Source organism: Vulpes vulpes, chromosome 1 (genome assembly GCF_048418805.1).
Source record: "Vulpes vulpes isolate BD-2025 chromosome 1, VulVul3, whole genome shotgun sequence".
In the NCBI taxonomy this organism is placed as follows: Eukaryota; Metazoa; Chordata; class Mammalia; order Carnivora; family Canidae; genus Vulpes; species Vulpes vulpes.
In genome coordinates, this window is record NC_132780.1 from 123,072,581 (window position 1) to 123,093,900 (window position 21,320).

General features: G+C 41.6%; 1 protein-coding gene across 4 annotated transcripts in view; it reads right to left on the bottom strand.

Moving 5' to 3' along the window:
* Positions 1-287: 287 nt before the first annotated feature.
* Positions 288-21,320, bottom strand: part of PARP9 (poly(ADP-ribose) polymerase family member 9) — a 33,775-nt gene continuing 12,742 nt past the window's right edge. For all 4 annotated transcript variants that reach the window (XM_025990173.2, XM_072724899.1, XM_025990172.2 and 1 more), the window contains exons 6-11: positions 20,473-20,691; positions 17,013-17,073; positions 12,337-12,717; positions 8,027-8,163; positions 7,024-7,198; positions 288-1,145 (exon numbers count right to left, since the gene is read on the bottom strand). In XM_025990173.2, coding sequence (XP_025845958.2) covers positions 766-1,145; positions 7,024-7,198; positions 8,027-8,163; positions 12,337-12,717; positions 17,013-17,073; positions 20,473-20,691 — 1,353 coding nt within the window. In that variant the 3' untranslated portion in view covers positions 288-765. The remainder of the gene's footprint in view (positions 1,146-7,023; positions 7,199-8,026; positions 8,164-12,336; positions 12,718-17,012; positions 17,074-20,472; positions 20,692-21,320) is intronic.

Consider the following 21,320-nt stretch of genomic DNA (forward strand, 5'->3'; position numbering starts at 1 on the left):
GATTTCGGCTCAGGTCTTGATCTCGTGGTCCTGGGACTGAGCCCCACATCAGGCTCTGCACTCAGTGGGGAGTCTGCTTGAGATTTTTTCCTTCTGCCCTCCCTCATGTGTGCTCTCTCTTTCTCTAAAATAAATAAATCTTAAAAAAATAAGTCATTTGGCCTCATGATGCTTGAGTGGCATTGCTTGATATGGCTGATTCCAAACAGGATATCAGTAGAATATCAGCCTTTTGATGTCCTTCCACTTTGAATAATGTCATTTTACATATAACTTTTCAAAGCCAGTTACTCATACAAAGGTGCTTTATTTTGATATCTCCAACAACATATAAGATTCTCTGGGAAAAAAAATAAAAATAAAAAAAAAGATTCTCTGGAAAATCAAAAATCATCAGGCTGCTACTCTATTATTTTAGAAAATAAAAAGGTTTGGATTATATAATAGAAAAACTTCTTCATTATATGTAAAACATTTTTGCTGTTATCTATAGTAAAAGAGATGAAAGAGCATCCTGAAGGAGAGGGAGTGGTTCTGAGAGTGTTTGGATTGGGATCTACCCATCCCAATAGAGATGAAGACAAAGATGAAGACAAAGATGAAAGGATTAAGATGCTAGTTTGTATTGGGTTCCTTCAATAACCTGATAGGTCCATATGGACAACCCATATGACATTTTCAAACCAGACTTTGACTCACTGATGATCATTTTTTGGATAGTTCCTCCAAAGCAAGCAAATGTCAGTTGTTAAAATGATGTGGAGCCTAATTGACAGAGCTACCCCTTGAGAATCTTGCTCCAGACTGCTGTGAAGACAGCATCCTTGGTCCTGATGAGTGATCCTGTGGCCGTACATGATCCTGGGTGCAAGTCCACAAATACTGCGGCATAGCCTGAGTATCACTAAAAATAACAAAGGTTTCAGGGCTGGAGACATCATCAACCACACTGTCATGGATATCTATGTCTCCAGGACTCAACGGTGAGGGAAGAATATTTAACTGATGACCCTGACAGAAGGAGCCTGTGAGTACTTCAGCTTCAAACACATATATCAGTTCAGTTGTAGCAGATGTTTTCTTGACCTGGTCTGCTAGGTTTTTCAGGTTCTTGGTGAAGTATATACCAATTCCATATTTTAGGTCTGATAAAAGAAAACAAGTTAAAAGATTATTATGATTATTATGAACCATAATATGCCTTTGTGGGTATTAATACATATTCTCTCTCTAGTCCTCCAAATAATCACCACCTCCTGGTCTCAAGTCCCTGTCTATTGCAAAAACACCTAAAGTCAATCTCTTCAGACAAATCATCACTGATGATGATCAGCATAATAATAGCTTATATTTAAATATACCCACCTTCCTTTTTACTCTCCTTCTTCCCTCCCTATTTTTTACATTTACTACAGATTTAATCGAATCTGTTTACATTTACTACATTTACTTTACATTTACTACAGATTTAATATTTACATTTACTACAGATTTAATTGAATATTGTTGTAGGCTCAAGAGCAGCACTGAACCACAGAAATAAGCCATATCTGCAACTTAAAATTTTCTAGTAGCCACATAAAAAGGTAAAAAGAATCAGGTAAAATTAATTTAATAATTTTTATTTAACTTATTATATCCAATATGTTATCATTTCAACATATAGTCAATATGAAAAATTATTAAGGAGATATTTTACATTCTTTCCTTCAGGTAGTGATCTTTAAAATCAGTGTATATTTAACATTTACAGCACATCTCGATTCAGGCGAACCACATTTTAAGTGTTCAATAGCCAGGTCTGTGGCTGGTGGCTACCAACTGGACAATACAGCTCTAGGGCTTCAAAGAATGACTAGGACATGATCCCTATTCTCAAAAATTCACAAAGGGAGCTTCCCACATGTAAACGGTTAAAGCACAGCACAATTTTATGCGGAGAGAAAAGTATCTTGAGATAAAAATCAAAGATTTTTTTCCTAGAACACTCTTCTTGATCTTGGTTCCTCCACCGAGTTCTTGCTACTTATTTATCTCTATATATCTCATATATAATTTTTTTAAGATTTATTTTAGAGGGATGCCTGGGTGGCTCAGTGGTTGGGCGTCTGCCTTTGGCTCAGGATGTGATCTGAGTCCCGGGATCAAGTCCCGCATTGGGCTTCCTGCCTGGAGCCTGCTTCTCCCTCTGCCTATGTCTCTGCCTCTTTCTCTGTATCTCTCATCAATAAATAAATAAAATCTTTTAAATAAAAAAGATTTATTTTAGAGAGACAGTGCGAGCAGGGGGAGGGGCAGAAGGAAGGGGGGAGAGAGGCATAGGAGAGTCCCTGCTGAGTGTAGCACATGACTCCTGGCTGGATCCCAGGATCCTGAGATCACGACCTGAGCCAAAACCAAGAGTCAGAGGCTGAACCAACTGAGCCACCCAGGCACCCAATATAGCATATATAATTATTTTTAATCAAAGCATAGATTATGGTCTTGAAAGGTTTTCTGGGAGAGGAAAAGGGGTTTTTGAACCCTAAGTTCAAAAGCCTAAAGGAAGGTTTCAGAGCATGGAGTTCATGCCATATGTAACAGAAGAGAGAAGGATAAAATATTCTTAGAACAGTTTTCACACTTCCAATTAAATAAAAGTTCTTCTGCCTGGTGGGAAGAGAAGAATCAGAGAGGACATGACTAGAACTCTTGGGGATTCTGAGAAGGGACTCACTTTGCCGCCCCACTCCCTCAAGAGAGCCCTGGGAGTTAAGATGGTGCAGAACAAGAATCTCAGAAAAATGGGGAGGGAGAGACTTCCAGAGTAGAAAGGGCCATTCATTGCCCGACTCTAGTGGGTGCAGCTCATCCAGCTGGCAGCTAAGTGGAAAACAGCAGTGCCTGGGGATGACGTCCGGAACAGGTGAGGACTGCCACACAAGGATGAAGGATGGGCACACTCAAAAATTTCCTGTGCTGAAGGAGGAGCACCAACCATGGTCAAGAGAGGAAGAACCTCGGCATGAAAAACAGTGCCCTGTGTAGACCCTGAGAGCAAGGGGCACCATAAATTTAAGCATGGGAGGGTGCCAATGACCAAGCCCAGGGTGGTTTATCTAGCAGAGGACATTGGAAGCCAGAGAAAAGACAGCTGCAGCACGAGACCTCCCTCCCCACAATGCCTGTCACATCATCTACAGCACTCTCAGAAGAGAAGGAGGAGAAAAACCTTGCAGGAACTGAATTTTAACCCCAAAGGGGCTGAGACAACTCTGAAAATGACTGAGTTCCTCTTGAACCATCAAGATGGGAGTCTTCCATGTTTGTAGACCCGGGAGCCTGAAAGGCAGGTGAAGTTCCATTTTAGAGCTGTGAAGAAGACAAGCCCCATACTGGAGTTCTGGGGACCTGTAGAGTTTGTACTTGGACTTACAGATACAGTAACAAAGGAATGTAGGAAGCACCCCCCTGGGCCTGCACGAGTGAGGGAGGGTGTCAGCCAGGAAATGCCATCTGAGCAAAGTCTGGAAGAAGGAATAGGACTTTGCAGGGATAAAACGGGTAAGGAGGAAGGTATTCCACAGGCAAAGGCATAGAGGCATGAAATATCCCGCACATTAGGAAACCCTAAGAAGCTCCTGGCTGAAGTGTGGAAGAGCACAGTGAGTGATGACGCTGGGGAGATAATAGGGGGTGGGGGGGGGGGCTAGGGCCTTACATGCTGGGCCAACCAGGCTGGAGTTCAACCCTGTAAGCAACTAGGAAGGCAGATAGTAAACAGGCACATGTGTTTTTAGCATGATAATTCTGGTAGCAGAGTAAAGGATAGGTCAACTAAAGGATAGGGCTGTGAGGCAAGGAAAGGACCTGGTCATCGTCTAGGCCCAGGGGAAGAACAGCAAAGGCAGAGGAACAGAGAGGTGAGGCTGGGCTGAGAATGACACTGAGAGGGAACCTAAAAGGACTGTGTGACTGCCTGGACCTGAGAGGAAGGAAGGAACAGAGGATGGTAAAGTTTCCAGCTAGGAGACCCGGGAGATAGATAGTGATGGTATTAGCCAGGTTAGGGAGTATCGGTTGGGTGGGTGGGTGGGGGAAATAAAAGTGCATATTTCTTAGGGAAAAGCATGGCCAAGGTAAGAGTTCAGTCTGAGGTGGCTATAGAACTTCCAGGCAGAAATACTCCAAAGACAATGGGAAATATGGACCTACAGGTCAGGAGAGAAGAAGGTTAGAGATACAAATTTGTAAGTCATCCTAGAGGTAGGAGTTGAGGCTATAGGTATAGGTGCAATCAATCACCCAGGGGGACATTGAAGAGTTTAAAAAAAAAAAAAACAGGGGGTGGGGTACCTGGGTGGCTCAGCAGTTGAGTGTCTGCCTTCACCACAGGGTGTGATCCCAGGATCCAGGATCAAGTCCCACATTGGGCTCCCTGTGGGGGGCCTGCTTCTCCCTCTGCCTGTGTCTCTGCCTCTCTCTCTCTCTCAGTCTGTGTCTCTCATGAATAAATGAATAAATCTTAAAAACAAACAAAAAAAAAAAAAAACAAGGCTTCCTTTAGAACTTCAGAAAATACCCAACAGATGGACTCACAGATTATAAAGGATAAGGGCAGGAACTCTGTGTGTTTTGTTTACTGTTGTATTCCTCCCACCTAGCACAGGGCCTGACTTATAGAATGTGCTCATTGTGGAATGAATGAATGATTCCAATAAAAAAATACCTGCAAGCATGGAGGCTCCTTCTTGCTACATTCAGCCTAGCCCTACAAGCAAGAGATGAAATCAGAACTGGCTGGAATGCAAGCCAAGATAGAAAAACATATATATAAAGATTTGTTAATAGAAGCCCCCTTTGCCTATATTTGGCCATCTAAATTGACCAAGAGTCCCATAATTCGGAACCTTGCAGGGAACCCCCTGCAAAAAAAGAAAAAAGAAAAAAGGCCAAGAGCCTTTGTACTCCAAATGAAAACTGGGTGAAAAAAGAAGAGTTGCAAAACAATTTCAGTGGTGATAAAATGTCTCCTGGGTTTCTCAAGCACCTTTGGTTAAGCCCACTCACCACCAGACACGTCAATGCAAGTCACATTATGGGCACTATCTCCCCAATGAGTCTATCATCTGAATTGCCTCAGGCAGTGGCTTTAAGCCTAGAGCTAGGGATGTGGACAGAGCACAGAGGCCAGTAGGTAAAAGACCAGAATCTTAAAGACTAGATGGAGAGAAGACCTTTGGCTGGCTTTTAAAGACAGAAACTTGACCAAAAGTAAACAGGCTTCATGCCTGCAGAGGTTTTAAAGGAACTGTATTGCTGAAGAAACTGCAAGCCTGGCTGTCAGTAGCCTGGGAGCATTCTGGTCCCTGAGGCAATCCATAGACCCCTGGTAGGGAGCCGGCCTAGAAATGACCAAGGGCACCAACCCATATGGAAGATTCTTCCCAGAGTGCAAAACAAGGAAACAAGGGTCTTAATCCACTCCCAGAATAGAGTCATCACTATCCATGTCCAGCAGCAGGTGATTAGTGGTATGGACCAGTGACTTTCCTTCTCTCCTTTAGAAATGGGAGTTTTTATTGCACTTTTCCTGCTCCTTCTCCTGGCACTATATAATGAGTGGGTTGGGGCAATTACCTTGCTTTTATGCTTTAAGAGAGGACATTTTGGACTTGAGGCTGATGATGAGACAGGGTGAGACTTTGGGGCTGTCTTCCTTGGGAGGTGGTGTATGTGTCCTTTAGGAAGAAAGCTCTGTATAGATGTCAGGCAACTAGCAGCATCTGCCACAGGACCAAAAAGAAGGCACTAGAAGAGTTGAAAAACTAGTGATGGTCTTAGAGTAGTTTAAGTAGGGGCAGGGAGTGGGGAATGCAGGAAAGCCAGTTATGATGGGTTCAGGTGCAAAAAGAAGTTGTGAATTTTTTTTTTTTAGAAGTTGTGAATTTTTAAGACTTTGTCAATAACCCTCTTCAGGTTACACTCAAAGACTTCTTGGTGGGGATTCATTTACCAATTTTTGTCCCCAGGAATTTTCCATGTTCAATTTTTACTTCAGGTATTGCTTAAATTCTTCTGTCTGGGGCAAAGAGATGAAGATTACCAGACCCTGTGCTTTCTAGAAATCAAGACTTGGAGTTGGCTTCACAGCAAGGATCATGCTATATACTTTGAAAGGTAAAGGTTCTTGCTCTTTAGCAGGAACATAGTCAATGGATCAGGTAAAACCAAGCCACATTGCTAGGTATTCTCCATGATTATTACTAAATTTCTTAGCCTCCTTTGGAGAGATCTAAAGGGGACAAAATGGCCATTAAGTATGCACTATTGTTGTACAACTGAAAAAAGACACAGAAGCTACACATAGTAGAACTCCCGTAGCTGAAAAGGATCTCAAGATGTCATTCACTTCACCTGCCATAAGATATCTAATTCATTCACTAGCTATCTATAGGAAATGAAGAAGATGAAAGAGAAAAGTGCAACTTAAAAAAAAAAAACATTTTATTTATTTATTTATTCATGAGAGACACAGAGAGAGGCAAAGACACTGAGCAGGGAGCCCAAAGCAGGACTGGATCCCAGGACCCTGGGATCACGCCCTGGGCCAAAGGCAGGTGCTCAACCACTGAGCCACCCAGGTGCCCCAGAAAAGAGCAACTTAATACCAAGTTCAGGAAAAATGCCCTTTTAATTAAGGGATGAGGTTTGGTAGTGGTGATAATAATTTTATGGAGATAACAACAGCAACAAAAAGCTTCAAAGTGTTCTCTGCAGATAAAACACATAACCACAGAAAAGAGAAAACCAGTGAACTGTAGACCTTACTGCTAACGTTTTCATCAACATTAAACCCATCAGCAACAAAACATATGAAGGACAAAAAATATGACCCTTCCCATATAACTTTATCACTATATGCCAGCTGCAAGTGATTCCCCTCACCACAGCAACAAATACTATGCGTGGTGAGTCACCTGCTGAGGCCTGCTCACCCATCCCCACCTACAGAGGCCCTGAAGATGAGGGGCCGACACCTACCGCAGGGCACCGAGTACATTCTTTGAAAGCCAACTCTGCATACTGCTTCACAGAACTGGTAAGGAACTTGCTGAAACAACCTGCAGCTCACAGGTTTCCCATGTGTTCTCTCTTCCATCACTTTCTTCTTTTTTTGGAAGATAGCCATGAGAACGGAATTGTCTATTTTCTCCACCTATGACCCAAGGATATGAAAAACTAAAAAAAACGGGGAAAAAGTAAGAACTGCTATTTACATTGCTTGATACCCTGCTTCACACATAAAGGCTCGTATGTGCATATGGCTGCATGCAACTTGTATTTCATGTAGAGTGTTTTAAGAGTCTCTCCTGGCCCAACCCTCTCCTGCTTTGACTTGTCTCTTTAAAATTCCCTGTCCCTTCTTTGATAAATCCACTTAATAAAAATTCACTGAGCAGGAACGCCTGGGCTGCTCAGCGGTTGAGTGTCTGCCTTTGGGTAAGGCGTGATCCCAGGGTCCAGGATCGAGTCCGCATCAGGCTCCCTGTGCAGAGCCTGCTTCTCCCTCTCCCTGTCTCTCCCTCTCTGTCACTCATGAAAAAATAAGTAAATCTTTCAAAAAAAAAAAAAAACATTCAGTGAGCAGTCACTCCGTGCCAGGCGCTGGTAATGAAATGGTCAACAGTGTAGACATAGTTGTTGCCTTCTTAAAAGCTCATAGTTTAGTGAGAGGTAAAACTAGGTAAACAATTATAATATGGTGTGATAAATGCTATTCCATTTCTTTCATTTTGCTTCAAGACAGGCAGATAGGTTTGCCCTGAATCTTGATTGGTGCTTCTGTACATCCTGGCATCATCTCTACCTCCTTTCCAACTACACCCTTTGTGCCTGCCCACCCCTGCCCCACTTTCTGTCTTAATCCCAGGGTTTTGGGTCAACAAGTAGCTGGCTTAGAGTCATCAGCAGGTGAATTATTCTTTTGGCTACAGAACCAAGGGATAGCAAGACGAGTCAAATCTTTCCCTTAAATTAAGTATACCTTTATAACCTGCAAACCACAGTTTTCAAACAGTTTCTTCTGATCCTGAATTTCCTCAGCTGAAAGTTTTAGGCATCTCAGAAACTTATTCCTTTTCATTTCATCCTGATTTTTTGGTTGCCCATCAGTCCATTGCCCTAAAAATGAGTAACACAGCACTTTATCTCAATGCTCTGTGAGAGGACAGAGGGTTGTAAAGAAATTCAATAAAACAAATTATAGAAATTTAAAGGGGTGGATTAACCAGTTTACATTGTGTGCCTTATATGTTCAGGACATGCTAGGAGAGTACAACCTAATGAGAAGTCATAGGCTAAAAGAGGGGGTTAATAAATTTGTCTTCACATGGTTTGGATTATGAGGCTGAAGGGGTGAGAGAAAAAATATCATTAATGTATAATTCCCCCATCAATGTTGTAACAATGATATATAATTGTGTTGCTTATAGAAAATGTTTATATTTCTAGCCAGGATGCTCATCAACAAAAAGATACAGGCATGACAAAACATTGAGGAGTGATGAAAAATAGCATGACATTTACATAAAACTTCAAGATTTTCAAAAAGATCTCATATCTCGACTTCATTTGAACATCACAACACTGCCGCTGGAATAATTCACACACTTTTACCAATAAGGAAATTGAAACTCGGAGAAGTTAGGTGACTTGCCCAGAATCACACTGGGCTTTCGCCAGGGCTTTCTGTTAAGTGGCAAAGCAGAATGTTGGGTATATACATCACTCCTATGCCACCCAGCCACAGAGAGGAGAATTTGGAGATTAAGAGTTTATGGTGTCCTTTCCTTCCTTTTTTTCCTTCTTTTGTTCCTTCTCTCTACTTTCCTACCTTCTTTTTTAAATTCAAGGGACACCTGTTATTGCCTAGCAACTCCTTATTGGAATAAATATACATATAGGTAGACAAACAGAAACCCCCCAAAAGACTTATTTTCTTTCAGTTTTTTTAAAGATTTTATTCATTTATGAGAGAGAGAGAGAGAACGTGAGCAGGGAGGAAGGACAGATGGAGAAGCAGACTCCCAGCTGAGCAGGAAGCCCGATGATGCCAGGCTGGATCCCAGGAACCTAGATCATTACCTGAGCCAAAGGCAAATGCTTAACCAACTGAGCCACCCCAGGGGCCCCTCAGTTTATTTTCAGTTTGATTTAAGCCCAAGTATACGAACATGACCTAATTCCTAGCACATTATTTAATTGAATGGGCTCAATTTAACCACAAAAAGCAGATAATAAATCCAAAGAAATTCTAGAGGGGCCAAGTTATACATCTGGAATGCGGGAGGGACAAAATTCCATAGCAGAGAAACTCCAGTGCCAGGACATTGCAAAGGAAGAGATTATAAATTAAACCTCGAGAGCAACAGCTGACATTCATAAAGTATAGTAACAGAGTTCAGTTCGCTTGAGTTCAGCAAACATTTACTGAGCTCTTATCACCTGCCTGGCACTGGGTTGGGCATCAGAGACTCAAAAGATCCACAAACCGCTGCTGTCAGGAGCGCTCCTCAGGAAGCATTACAGTGGCAGCATCAAAGAGGAAATACCTAACTTCTATTAATTTAAAATTTTATTCTGGTGGATAGTTGATGATCCTTGTAGTAAAAACTCATTACAAATCTATCCATTTTGTTAATGAAGGTCTTAATTTGATTGAGAAGAGGGTGTGTAGGAGACTGTGAAACACTGCTGTGGAAAGATATGCTTAGTCATCAGCTATCAAAAATGCCACCTTGCAGCAGAACAAGGGACTTACAGGACTAACTGCCAATAGCTGGGAGAAGGAGTCAACGGTATGAATGCAGTTAGTTTCAAGTAATGCCACAAGCTTCATAGACCAGTCTTGTCTCTCGTTCTCCTGGGGAGCATAGTGCGGTCAGTTTAAATATCCACAGTCCTTAAGTTTCAAAAGCTAAGTAGAAATCATAATCTTTGGCTTCATCCTTGTGTCTTATTTTTGTCGTTTTTTGCCCCCTGAGTTTTTCTAAGGAATGGAGATACAATATTTATTGTAAACTCCAACTGACTTTGACCATGTCTGCCTGAATTATTTTTACAAACAAGGTGCAAGTAAGGTGTTCTTTGAAATTTTACATCTGAATTTTTGTGCCAAACTCATCAACATTTCAGTGATCTTTCTACAGTATGAAACTGACCTTATCTCTGCTAAAATCCTTCAAGGCTCCCCCTTGTTTCAAGAAAAACTCTGAAATCTCATGTGATTTACAAAGTCTTGCTTAATCTAGACCCTGGTCCGATTGCTTGGAAGTTTCTTTATCTTATTAATTGCTATTTATTCTTCACTCACCATTTGTGACACCTCCTCTGAGAAGGCTTCCCTTGACCTCCCAAGACTGGGTTAGGTGTCTTAATAGGTATGCTGAGACCCAAAGCCAATGTCTGTGTGTAGGAGGGTTTCCCGTATACACAAGCAAGCAATTCTGCTGCTATCTATCCAAAGATAGCATCAGATTCCACAGGTTATGGGTTCAATCCTATAAGACTGCCCCCCAACACACATACACACACACACACCTCAGACACCAGTCAAAAGCCAGGTTGTTACCTGTGCTTCTGGCTGACTAGCTACAAACTAGAGGTTCCAATGACCTTCTCCTTGGATTCCAGACACCAGTTGCAAGTTTCGATTGCTACCTGTACTTTTGACTGGCTGACTATAAATCAGAGAGGTTCCCATGAGCTCCTCCTTGGGGTTGACTAATTTGCTAGAGAAGCAACACCTGGGTGGCTCAGTGATTGAGCATCTGCCTTTGGCTCATGGCATGATCCTGGAGTCCTGGGCCTGTTTCTCCCTCTGCCTGTGTCTCTGCCTCTCTCTCTGTCTCTCACGAATCAAATAAAATCTTTAATTTTTTTAAATAAAATCTTTAATTAAAAAAATTTGCTAGAGCAGCTCACAGAACTGAGGAACATGTTACTTACTGGATTGCTGGTTTGTTGTACAGGTATATTACTCAGGAACAGTCAGACTGAAAAGTTGCATAAGGCAAGGAAGGAATGGGGAAAGGGGGCGGAGCTTCCATGCACTCTCCCAGCAAGCCACTCTCCCTTGCTCTCCATGGGCTCACCAACCTGGAAGCTCTCTGAACCTGTCTTCCTGGGTTTTTTTTGGAGGTCTGTTACCTAGTCACGCTGATTAAATCATTGACCATCGGCAAATGATTCAGCCTCCAGCCCCTTCCTTAGATTGTTGGGCTGGGGGATACCAAAAGTTCCAATCCTCTAATCGTAGATTGGATCTCCTGGTGACCAGTCTCCACCCTTAGGTGCTTTCCAAGGTCCCCTCCTATATGTAACAAAAGACACCTTTATCACTCTCAACACTTAGGAAATCCAAGGGTTATGAGAGCTGTAAGCCAGGAATGTGGACAAAGACCAAATATATATGACAAATATGTTTTCCTCACCTGAATGACCAAATATACATTCTAAATGACAGCATCACAGTGCCTGTCTGAGGTGCTCTCATAGAGAGCACTTTCACCCTCTTTCATAACGAACCTGCTTGCATCTCAGTATCCTCAATTAGATTTTGGGTAGAAACAATGTCCATCTTATCACTGTATCTCCAGGACCCACCAGGATGCTTGGCACATATCACAGATAAAATTTACATAAGTCAAGTAAATAAATGAAATAAACCTCTGTTTCCCAAGGTGGCATTTACAACAGTAAAATTTTCCTACTTAGCTCTTGGGCTATGTTAAAAGGATCTCTCCAGACCCAAATCCCAGTCATCATGATGAATTTTGCCCCACTCAATGGGAGATCCTTGAGTGTACTTCACAGTACAAATGAATAATTTACTTTGGTGAGCTCAAAGTAATTTCAACTTTCGTAACGCTGCCAGCAACAAATACGTAGCTGCAATAAAATTCAAAGAAATGAATTAATCAAATGGAATGTGTCCATATTTGAATGCTCTATTTGTAGAATTAGGGATGTATTTTTCTCCCCCGGAATCAGGGCTTGCGTTGCCTGAGGCTTTCCCATTTAATTGCTTCTCAAGCAACCCATGTCAAGTAAATACAATCTTGTGTGTGTGCATTGTGTGTGTGTGTGTGTGTGTGTGTGTGTGTGTTCATTTACCAAGTAACCTTGCTGGTAGAAAGAGAGTCAAAAAATGGTTATAAAAGTTTATGGCCTAACACAGAACCAGCATGTTTGCTCTCGCTCCCATACTATCTCTGACCCACATACATAGAGCAGATGCACTCACACCATAAGGAATAGTTGCAAGAGCTGACTTTCCAATTTAAAGTTACTCACCTGACAAGCTCCAAAGGGCTAGCTCCTTTTTTCTTGCCATTTCCTCTTGGACTTCACACAGCATATGTTCAATGTTCAGAACAACCTCAATAACGTTAGCTTGGGCTCCTTTGATCTCTAAAATTGCCTTTTCCAGACTGATAATCTCAGAGATAGAGACCCTTAAGGTATTCTGAAGCTGAGTCAAAACGTCATGTTCCTTTTTCCCGAGGTAGAGGATATGATTATTCTCAATGATATGTGGATTCTGGGGGCTCAGTATCCTCTGGATCCACGCTTGGGCCTCCTTCATCTTTTCCAGGTTGGATCCCATCAGACTGATTGCAGGAGATTTAGGTTTGAGCCCATTTTCTCTTTTCTCCTCTCTGGTCAACTTGGGGACTGAAAAGAGTATCATAAACATCCACAGAAGGCAGGTGGGTTTTAAACCAGAGCAGAACAAAACACTAAAGCGAACATTTGTTTCGAGGATATTGTGACCGTTGCCAGCAGCAGCAGCTTCAATTACGTGCCTACCTCTGAGAGCTGTGCCAGATATGAAGTAAATCTAAATGTATGATTTACAGCCTCCTTGAGAACAGAGTTTAGCCTGTAAGGGGTCGGCTTTATCTTGCCTTGCCCCTGCTATGTTGCTTTTGTCAGTTCACAGGTGAGTTCACCTTGTGATATCAGCCTAGATGTTGACCATCATAGTCATACCTCAGAGCCGTAGATCGGGTTCCAGACCACTGCAATAAAGTGAATGTTGCAATCAAGCAAGTCAAATGAATTTTTTTTTGGTTTTCCAGTGCATATAAGAGTTATGTCTACACTATACTGTAGTCTACTAAGTATGCAATAGCATTATGTCTAAAATAACACTGTACATAGTTTAAAAATACTTTGTTGGGGATCCCTGGGTGGCCCAGCGGTTTAGCGCCTGCCTTTGGCCCAGGGCGTGGTCCTGGAGTCCCAGGATTGAGTCCCACATCGGGCTCCCTGCATGGAGCCTGCTTCTGCCTCTGCCTGTGTCTCTGCCTCTTTCTTTCTCTGTGTGTCTCTCATGAATAAATACATAAAATCTTTAAAACAAATAATTTGTTGCTAAAAAATGCTATCATCTGAGCTTTCTGTGAGCCATAATCAGGATCACAAATCACAACAAATATAACAATGAAAAAGTTTGAAATATTTCAAGAATCACCAAAATGTTATATAGAGACATGAAGTGAGCAAATGTGGCCGGAAAAATGGTACCAACGGACTTGCTTGGCACAGTGTTGCCACAAACCTTCAATTTGTAAAAAACAAAACAAAACAAAACAACTCCAAACACAAAGCAGTATCTGAAGCACGATAAAACAAAGTACCATAAAATGAAGTATGCCTTTATGTTCCACTGAGATTTTCCTTAACCTCTGCTCCTACCGACTTCGAAATCAAACATCTCTGAAAGCCATAGAGCTTAGAGAGTGAAAATTCTTTTAGAAAAATATGTATTTCTGATTATAAAAATAACACATTTATTTTTGAAAAATTAGAAAATTATCCAAGTATAATGAAGAAATACCCATAACTCTACTCTCTGGGGTTCCTCTTCATGTCTTATCTGTATGTAACAGGACATTTTACACCACAGAATTTGGAGCTTACCAGCTCCTGCTGCTTGACATGGTATATCCCAGCAGAAAATGTCAAAGAACTTGATTCCAACCCACTCATGTGTACCCCTCTCTATAACCCCCCTCCAAAAGGAGCAAAGATATATATAAAGAAGTAGAATCTCTGATGGACTATAGTAATTCTCAACCCAAATTGCAAAAAAAAAAAAAAAAAAAAAAAAAAAGGTTAGAGGGCAATAGACTAGATGAGAGGAAATTCATAGGTGAGGCAGTATCTAGAATTATATATCGAGAATTCTCTCAGGCACCTAGGTGGCTCAGTGGGTTGAGTGTCTGCCTTTGGCTCAGGTCATGATCCTGGGGTCCTGGGATCAAGTCCCCCATCTGGCTCCCAGCTGCACAGGGAGCCTGCTCCCCCCTCTCCCTCTGCCTGCCGCTCCCCCTTCTTGTGCTCTCAGTCTCTGTGTCAAATAAATCTTTAAAAGAAAAAAGAATTCCCTCAAATTATCAAGAAAAAGGAAGAACACAAATGGCCCATATATGTGTGAAAAGATGCTCATCTTCACTGGTAATCAGGGATATGAAAAATTATCCACCAGACTGGTGGCAAATCTGACAATATCAAGTGTTGGGAACACTTGATATAGAGCAACTGGAACTCCTGTATATATCTATGATGAATGTAAAACTGGCACCACTACCCCCACAATTATATATTGTGTAAAGAGATTTTTGTACATGTGTTTCAGGAGGTATGTATAAGAAAGCTCACATTTTCGTTTGTAACAGCAAAAAACTGGAAATGACCCAGACGTCCTTCAATAATGGAATATTGTTATACCAATGAAAAGGAGTAAACTTGAGCTATTTGGATGAATCTCAGAAGCATATTTTGAAGGGGAAAAGTAAATTGAGCACTTACTATGTTCTAGGCATCGTTCTAAGTGCTTCACATAAATTATTTTGTCCGCTTTTCACAATCTTATGATACAAGTACTATTAACAGCCCCATCTTGTAAATGAGGAAACTTATTCAGAGTTATTAAGTTACTTGCCCATGGTTATTAGGACTAATAAGTGGTGGCCATGGAGCTAGCAGGGGTGGGCACTCTGCCTCTAGCACTCATGTGATTCTGCTCCCCGTAAGCAAACTGAGGTTAGTAGTGGAAATTAGTATCCTTCCCCCGATAGAACAGTTGGGTGGTATCGGGAACTGTGAAACAGTATCAGGAGAGACCTAGAAGTAAGAGAGGGTCTGAGAGAAAAAAAAAAAAAAAAGCCAATGGTTTAGACAATAGAAATGACAAAGGGTTCTTAAATTGAAGGCATAGGGGTTTTGTTTGTTTTTTAACCCTTCCTCTGCCCAGGAATTTATATTGATTTTAGGAAAAAACTAGAAACAAAATATGGTGATACTTCATTTACCCATCATTACTGGGAAAAAAGGAATTGTTCTTCTGTGTAACTCATTCTTCAGATCACCAAAGGAAACACTTCTAGCACCAAACACATTAGTTAAATATTTATTAGTTAAATGACTTTTTTAGTTTATTAGCTAAATATTTCTAATGAAAACACATTTCCCTGCCTTCCTAAATAGTTTAACTTTTCCTTGATAATCTGAGATCATCATCATTAACCGTTATTGTCAATTATGGTCCTATGCTATAATTACAATTCTTTTACAGGTGTCCTTAAAAATGACTGAAGTCAAAGGTAACGCCTGGCCCTCTTATGCAGACCAGTCACATAGAGACATTTGTATGTTTCTTTTCCATATTATCCTCACCTAAAACTCCTATCTACCTTTTCCCCTAGATTCAGGGTGGTTCTTTACCCACGCACTGCATTTGTTAGCTGCTGTGGGTTTTCTTCACCTTGGGTGCCCCAACCCACCAGCTCTAGCCATTGAAAATCCGCCATCCTCAAAGCCCAACTTAGAACCACTTGTCCAGGAAGTTACTCTTGATCCCTTCAGGTCTGAATCTCTCCCTCCTGTGGGCCCCGTGGGTCCTCTCATTCATTATTCTTTGGCCTTCATTTAATGCTTTGCAATTTACAGAACATTTTTACATACATAATCTCCAATTCTCCTCACAAAAGTCTGTTATTATCATTGTTCTACAGATAAACAGATTCATAAGAGGCACAGTCACAGGCCACAGCTCTTCAAGAATCCTCCTCCTTCATATCCAGCACTGCTGGACCACTGCACATCCATAAGTGAAGTCTTCTATTAAAGGGTATAGCAAATCATTGGGACCCTAGTGGGAAATATCCTAGCAGTTTCTATTGCCGGTTGAATGTCTAGTGTTTTTAGAATGTTCTTAGAATACTGTAGAGTAAAAGACTATTATTTCAGAAGTATACATCCTAGTTGTCATGAGGTATTTCCAATTCCATGGACTCAAACTTCACTAAAGGATAGGAGTTATAAGACAAAGTTAATCTTTCTCCAACATCAATCAGGATTAGTTTAGCCAGTGATCCCCAAACCTAGTTCAGCAGCAAAACTGATTAGGGAGCCACTGAAAAATATACATGCTTGGCCCAGATGGAGAGCTCCCGAATCAAAATCTGTAGAGTTAGGGCCTATCCATATTTCTGTTTGTTTGTTTAAAGTTTCAGTTATGATCCCAGGGATTATTCAGGTATGGGTAGTGTCAGGTTAATCCACTTATTATTATCTGGTATTACTGAGATATGTTTTCTATCATGGCTAATGAGTAATCCTATTTAGATGTAACCTCATTCAGAGCAAAAAGAGTAACAGGCTTAGTCAGCTTATGGAGGGCAGAACTTAGAGAAAAATTATACACCTCTGTCTATGAATGAACTACCCACACTGTGGATTACGCACTGTGGCTTAGCCTCTCTATTCATAACATGAGACTGGACTGGGCAAAAGTAGAATCACCTTCAGATACTGAGCCAGTTAGTATCTGAATTAAAGCACAGTGAGATATAGTTAGCTTATTTCTTATTCTTGTCCCTTCCATTAGTTCAGATGATGAAAAATAGAATGAGACTCTGTTGGGTGGGCTCTACTTCCAAGCCCATGAATTTCTTACTCACCACTGTAATTATTGGAATGATGTAGCTTGGACTTATTCTTTGCCATTTCAGCGCTGAAAGTCTATCAGAAGCAAAAGAGAGCAAAGTCATAAGTGGGGATTTCAGGCAAAGTCAACAAAATCCCTCTTTCCACATGCATATACCACACTTGGCCTTATCCACTCTGTCAATCCCCATCCCCACTGCCACAAATCTACAGCAGTCCTAGGGAACAGCAGTCACAGCACCAAATTACGCAGTACCATGAACTATTAGAACACCTAGGGGAAACGAGTATAGGAAAACCGGAAAGAAAACCAAAATCTGGTATAAAAGAAAAAAGAATGCATATCCCAAGGCAAAATATAATCATTCACTCATTCCACAAATATAAATGCTCTGCTTATTACATATTAGACACTGAACCAAAGGTGTGGCTACGTCACTGAAGACAAAAGTGGGCAGATGCTCTTGTAATTAATAAAACAGAGACTTATTTAAATAAGTTATGTGCACACCAAGCTTTGTCTGTAGATTGAATAAATGATCAATTCTTGTTAAGTGCCTAACAGTGAACCTGGCACATAGTAAGCATATGTGAGCTATTGTAATTATTTTTTTTTATGGCAATCAACAGACAAAGATTGGCATGTGTTGCCATGCAGACCCTTTAACACAGAGTCCATTTGAAAAAACGAAATGTCTGCTAGGGTTTGGAATGACTATACCTACAAACTCTTTTGTTTAAAGTTGGTTCAGTTGGCAGTGATTACTTCATTGGAAAGATGGTAAATAACGAGGGGGAGGCTAGATTTTTCTACAGTTTCTCCTTAGCACAGTGCCTGGCTGATGCAATACATGGCAGGTGTTTTTATTAGCAATGCCTAGGGGAGCTCTCAGATTGTGGGTGATCTTTATAATTTTTTGAATCGCCACATACATTTTTGTTTGTGTATTGAAGAGAACAGAACTTCTTTTCTAGATGCAGTTAATTTTCCCTTGTAGGAAGATGGCACTTCCTGAGCAGTTCAGGGATGTGCTCAGGGCATCTATCTGGGCCCATCGATAGTGCTTCGTTTTGTCTGGAAGGTGAGCTACTTCACTGGGTAGAGTTTGCAGGTCAGCTGTGGATGAGACACAGTGGTGTCCTGGAGCTGGCTGACATTGGCTAATGAGAGCTCACCATGAACATCTCTTCCCAACTCCACCTTCAGTGATGTCACACTCACAGCTTGAAGTCAGCAATGAATACCAGCAAACACTACAAACCTCCCTGGGTCTAGTCAAGCAGCAAAAGGAATAAGAACCTATACACTTGTTCCAGCAAAGAGCAAAAGCTAGAACAAGTATAAGTTCATTTTCTTGTAGGGAGAGATAAAAATGGCATCCACTGACCTCGAGACAGACTGAGAGGTGGAAAAGTGAGAAGTCAGAGGACTAGTGTTCAGAGCCACTCTCTCTGCCAGACACTGAGCAAGACCCCTTATATCCAAACCCCAGACTTATGCCTGGAAAATTGTCCTAGCCCTTAGATGTTGCTACTGGCAGAACCAGAAATCTGTCTTGAAAACCTATTTTAAGCTGCTGTAACTTATTTCATTTCCTTTTTTTAGTCTTCCTTAACATCATGACAGTCCCTTCTCAAAGTGCCAGCTAAGCAAGAAAAAAGCACAGAGATGGTACTTTAAAGGCAGGACAGCACAGCACTACATACTCATTACGGGGAATATATCAGGGACCTTTTCACACGTTAGAAACTCAGCTTATGGGGGCTTGGGTGGCTTCATGGTTGAGCATCTGCCTTTGGCTCAGGGTGTGATCCCAGGGTCCAGGGATCGAGTCCCATATCGGGCTCCCCGTGGGGAGCCTGCTTCTCCCTCTGCGTCTTTCTGTGTCTCTCATGAATAAATAAATAAAATCTTAAAAAAAGAAAGAAAGAAACTCCGCTTACTCTGCCCATTCTAAAACCAAAAGCTAAGATGAAGCAAAAACTAAAGAAGCTAGACACATAGACGTCTGCCCCCAGACACAGGGACCCACTCTCCTACACACAATCCCTCCAATTTGTATCAGACCACAATGGACTTCCCTCTGAGGTCACCTACAGAGAAGTTAAACAAGAGATTGAATTTGGGGACAGTACTGGGGACACAGCGAAAGTAGCCAAATGTACCTCTGCTGTGAAATAATCTAATTGGGAAGAAAAGATAACAAACAAGTCACTTGGCTTCGTACTCAGGTCAGCATTCCGTGAATCACAGTTCATTACAGCTGATACAGTGGCTCCTCTTCACGGAGGGCTTACCTGTGGGCCAGGTAACGTTGTAAGTGTTTTATGCATATTAACTCATTTAATGCTCACAACAGCTCCATAGGATGGTGGTTATTATTATCACTTTGCTTTTTTTTTGCAAATAAGCTCTGTGCCTAATGCGAGGCTCGAACTCACAACCCCAAGATCAAAAGTTGCATGTTCTATGGACTGAGACAGCGAGGGGCCCCTCTTATCCCACTTTAAAGATGAGGAAACTGAAGCACAGAAAAGTATATTAACTTGCCCCAAGAAGTTGTTTGATTGAAGAGGAGAAGACAAGGAATTTGTCTTAAATATGTTGGATTTAAGATGACAATCAGATAACCAAGTGGAAATGAGGGAGGGTTAGGTATATGTCTGAAGGTGGCTCACAAAACAGAACTTTGCAGAATCTGTAAGAATACTTATATTCTCAGAGGGGGAGAGAAGAGAGAAGAGCAGAGGACCCCACATTGAAACTGGAAGGTTAAAAAAAGAGAAAAGAAAAAAAAGAAACTGGAAGGTTGCTTACCTTTGAGGAGCAGAGTTGAGAATGAAGGCGGCCAACAAGGGAAAAGAGGGAAGTTAGGCAGCTGGGTAACATGGCTTCTTTTTCTTCTTCTTCTTCTTTTTTAAAGATTTTTTATTTATTTATTCATGACAGACAGAGAGAGGCAGAGACACAGGCAGAGGGAGAAGCAGGCTCCATGTAGGGAGTCCAACGTGGGACTCGATCCCGGGTCTCCAGGATTACACTCCAGGCCGAAGGTGGCACCAAACTGCTGGGCCACCAGGGCTCCCCTCTTCTCCTTTTTTTTTTTTTTAATTAAGATTTTATTTATTCATGAGAGACACACAGAGAGAGGCAGAGACATAGGCAGAGATTCTGAGAAGCAGGTTCTCTGCAGGGAGCCTGAATCGGGACTAGATCCCAGAACCCCGGGATCACGACCTGAACCAAGGCAGATGCTTAACCACTGAGCCACCCAGGTGCCCCAACATGACTTCTTTACAGACATTCTTCACTAGGTTGGAGGTGGGCAATTAAAAAAAAAATTAAATTTACCAAGTTAGAACATCACTGTGCTGTAAAGTGCTTAGCTCACGTCTTAGGCTGGCGATACTACATAGATGTTATCAAACGACGGAATGAATGAACCATAGGACATTTCTCAAATATTAACTGACCTTATAGGTCTCCAGTTCTTCTGGAAAGATCACAAAATTTACAGTTAATTGTTTTTTCAAATGGCGCTTGGCAAAATTTAAAACTTCACCAAACATGATCTTCGCTGCTACATCGTTCGGAATACCAATGTTTCCAGTCCCCAGGGCGGGGAAGGAAATAGAAGTTTTATTTAGTTCAAGGCATTTCTCCAAACATTCCTTCACCACAATTCTCAGCACCTGGAGGAAAAACAGATGAGCCTTTGAGTCCAAATAAAACCTCCCTTGCCCCTTGGATCCTGCCCATACTTTGCAATGCCGACCTCTATTCTCCCTAAGGGTCGTGTCCATGCCTCCTTAGAGAGCAGGGGAAGATCCCCTCCATGGAACCCACTGCAGACTTAGGTTAGATGATGAGCAACAGAAGTAATCTAGGGCTCTGTCTTATGCTCTTCAGCGTATTGGGGTCCGATGATTTCTCCCAGTTCATAAGGCCTTGCCCATCTCCCTGGGTCAGAGAGCCAACCATCAATTTATCGCCACTTACCTGCTGCTTCCAGGTTGAAACAAAGAGCTCTTGGAAAAGTTTAATAAAGGAGACAGAGGGTAAAGTAAGTAAGCAGCTCTATCCAACATCTTTAAGATACGTCCGAATGTGATTGCTTCTCGAGAAGTGCTAACATATTTGGCAGACTTACACTTTGCATCAATGTTTCAACATCCAAACTGAATTCTAGTACAGGATGGTTGCCTGTGAAAGGGCCTTGGAAAACTCAGGGGAGAGAGTGACTAGAGGGCCAGTGTGGGATTAGAGGGCTCTCAGTCAAAGGAGGGCCAGAAATGGTGACAAAATAGAGAGAAACAAAGGT